Source organism: Amphimedon queenslandica, unplaced genomic scaffold, assembly GCF_000090795.2.
Source record: "Amphimedon queenslandica unplaced genomic scaffold, v1.1 AMPQUscaffold_8764_Cont19296, whole genome shotgun sequence".
Taxonomy (NCBI): Eukaryota; Metazoa; Porifera; class Demospongiae; order Haplosclerida; family Niphatidae; genus Amphimedon; species Amphimedon queenslandica.
The window spans coordinates 575-2,790 of record NW_003550963.1 but is presented as its reverse complement, the minus strand read 5'-3'; the positions used below and the strand labels follow the sequence as shown (position 1 = coordinate 2,790).

General features: G+C 36.0%; 1 protein-coding gene across 1 annotated transcript; it reads right to left on the bottom strand.

Annotated features, from left to right (window-relative positions):
• Window positions 1-537: 537 nt before the first annotated feature.
• LOC105315695 (alpha-protein kinase vwkA-like) lies at window positions 538-1,314 on the bottom strand. Its single transcript, XM_011410423.1, has one exon. It carries the CDS (start codon window positions 1,312-1,314, stop codon window positions 538-540), a length of 777 nt encoding a protein of 258 aa, XP_011408725.1.
• Window positions 1,315-2,216: the final 902 nt, after the last annotated feature.

Sequence of the window (2,216 nt, the reverse complement as noted above, 5' to 3'; positions counted from 1 at the left end):
ATATAAATGTGGGCGTGTCCCATCACGCCTTTTATTTGTTTCTCGGGCACAGGCTGCACAGCTAAGAGTCTCTCCTATAAAGGGAGCCCACCTTTCTTGGTATACGTGATAGCCACGGATACACGAAGGGAATTAATATCGAATAATGCTACCACTCATGTTGCTTCTTCTCCAAGTCCAGCTGGAAGGCTAGCTACTCGCGGCCACATGGATAGGAGTGGTTTTAATCATCACGAAATTTTATTTAAATCATGAAAATTTTTTAACGAAAATTTACTTGAAAGCAAAAATGTATGAAATCATGAAAACTTTCACCCACGAAAATTTGACGCTATACGGTATTTGCAGAAATACAGGAACTCATGCAATTGTAAATTTTAGCATCAAAAAAATTATTGATAAAAATGTTTACTCACTAGTCACTACATATTTGTGCATCAAAAAATCTATAACACGCAATACGCAATAAGATTAAAATGGAATAAAAGTAAGCACACATGAAGCTAAGACCTACACTATAGTTTTACAAAGTATTGTCTACTTGGATCCTTGGGCAATAGCTAAAAAAGCAGAAATCAGAGCCGTCCTAATTTCCTCAGAAAACTTAGTTTCATGTGTATAAGTGGTTCCCCTTGCTGATAGCTGTTGCATAGCAAGAGCTTCCTGCAACATTTCATCAGGTATCTTACCAACAAACTGTGCCATTGTTGGCTTAGGCAAACCTTTACAAGGGCCAGAGCATTGATGAATGAGAAAAAACATTGCCATTCCTTCAATCCCAGTATCAGTCACTCCATATTCCCTATTAACAGAGATCATAGCAGGATCTGTTAATCTATAGCGACTTCCATTCTTCACTCCTTGTATATCAGCAACCATTTCTTCTCCTTTGCTTCTTATCCAACTCCAATGCATGAAGGCTGTCAAAATTTGGTCCACTCCACGAGCTTCAGTTGATACATACCCATAATTGCTACACCATTTGATGTATTCCCCTTCAAGATAGTCTTCATGTGCTGCATACTCATCGACCTTGACTTTTGTACTAGAGCCAGCAAATGTAACTTTACCTGTTTCACATGTAGTAAATTCCAGTCCTCTTCCAAATGCTGAGGCATATTCTTGAGCTTTAGTGTAAATGTTTAAGGTGGAATCCCAGCCATTTCGTTCCCAAATGTAGTTGTCTTTGAATTTCTTTACTACAATACTCTGTCCACATTTAGTAGGATGCTTGGTATAGTGCCCCTTGAAAGCATACCTGAATCTTCCTTCAGCAAAGGGCTCTCTGCGAAAAGTTGACTCCCATCCAGACATGATTTACTGAATACTTTTTTCCAAGCTAATGATGAAAAAAGGTGAGGTTGATATGTATAGCCGTATTTAAGCTGGGGGGGAGTACCTGGATCATTCCCTTTTTAAAATAGATTTCTGCTGTGACAAGAATTCAGAAATTTAAAAAATTTTGTGCGTATATAGTGCCTGATTGTCACTCCTTTACTACATTGTAGTGTTTGCCATGTGTTATGAAAGCTGATTTAGCTTAACAATCTACTCCATTATTAGAGCAGTAAATTACTGCACTGGTAACTATAGGAACCAACATTATGCATGATAGTGGTTTGTATTCTCTAAAGTACAAAACAAATAAATTGAGTGCAACAATAAATTTTGTAAAGTTAATATTTAGCCAGGGTTTTTACTTTTCCACATGTTTGATTATTTCCTTTCAATGCATCAATGAGCAGCACTGTTAGTCAACCAAGAAGAACTCTTTATAATAGCATTACAGTCTAAAAGGCAATTGTGGATCTGGTTTTATTATTGATAACAATAGAATGTACCATTTATTTTGATCCTGTAACTTAACATGATGGCCATACATTATAAAAAACAAAACAGCACTTACTGCTGGTTTATTCTAAAGGGTAATAGTACATGTATGTACCAGAATTATATGTTTACCATAATATAGCAGAATATACTAGGTAAGTAGGTATACTATATGCACAAAGCCACCAGCATTTCTATACTACAAAGACATTCATTCTACACTTAATCATGTAACAGTTATGGTAATTAGCTAAAATATTGAGGAGGTGAGCCTAAGCAAGCAAAACACTGCTTTTTATCTTAGTGGGGCTCACTCAGGCTCGCCCCAATTATTATTAATATTAATATCATCATCATCATCATCATCATTATTATTATTATTATTA

What these genes read in the sequence shown, in the direction of transcription:
- LOC105315695 (XM_011410423.1), bottom strand. Translation starts at nt 1,314, where the DNA reads ATGTCTGGATGGGAGTCAACTTTTCGCAGAGAGCCCTTTGCTGAAGGA.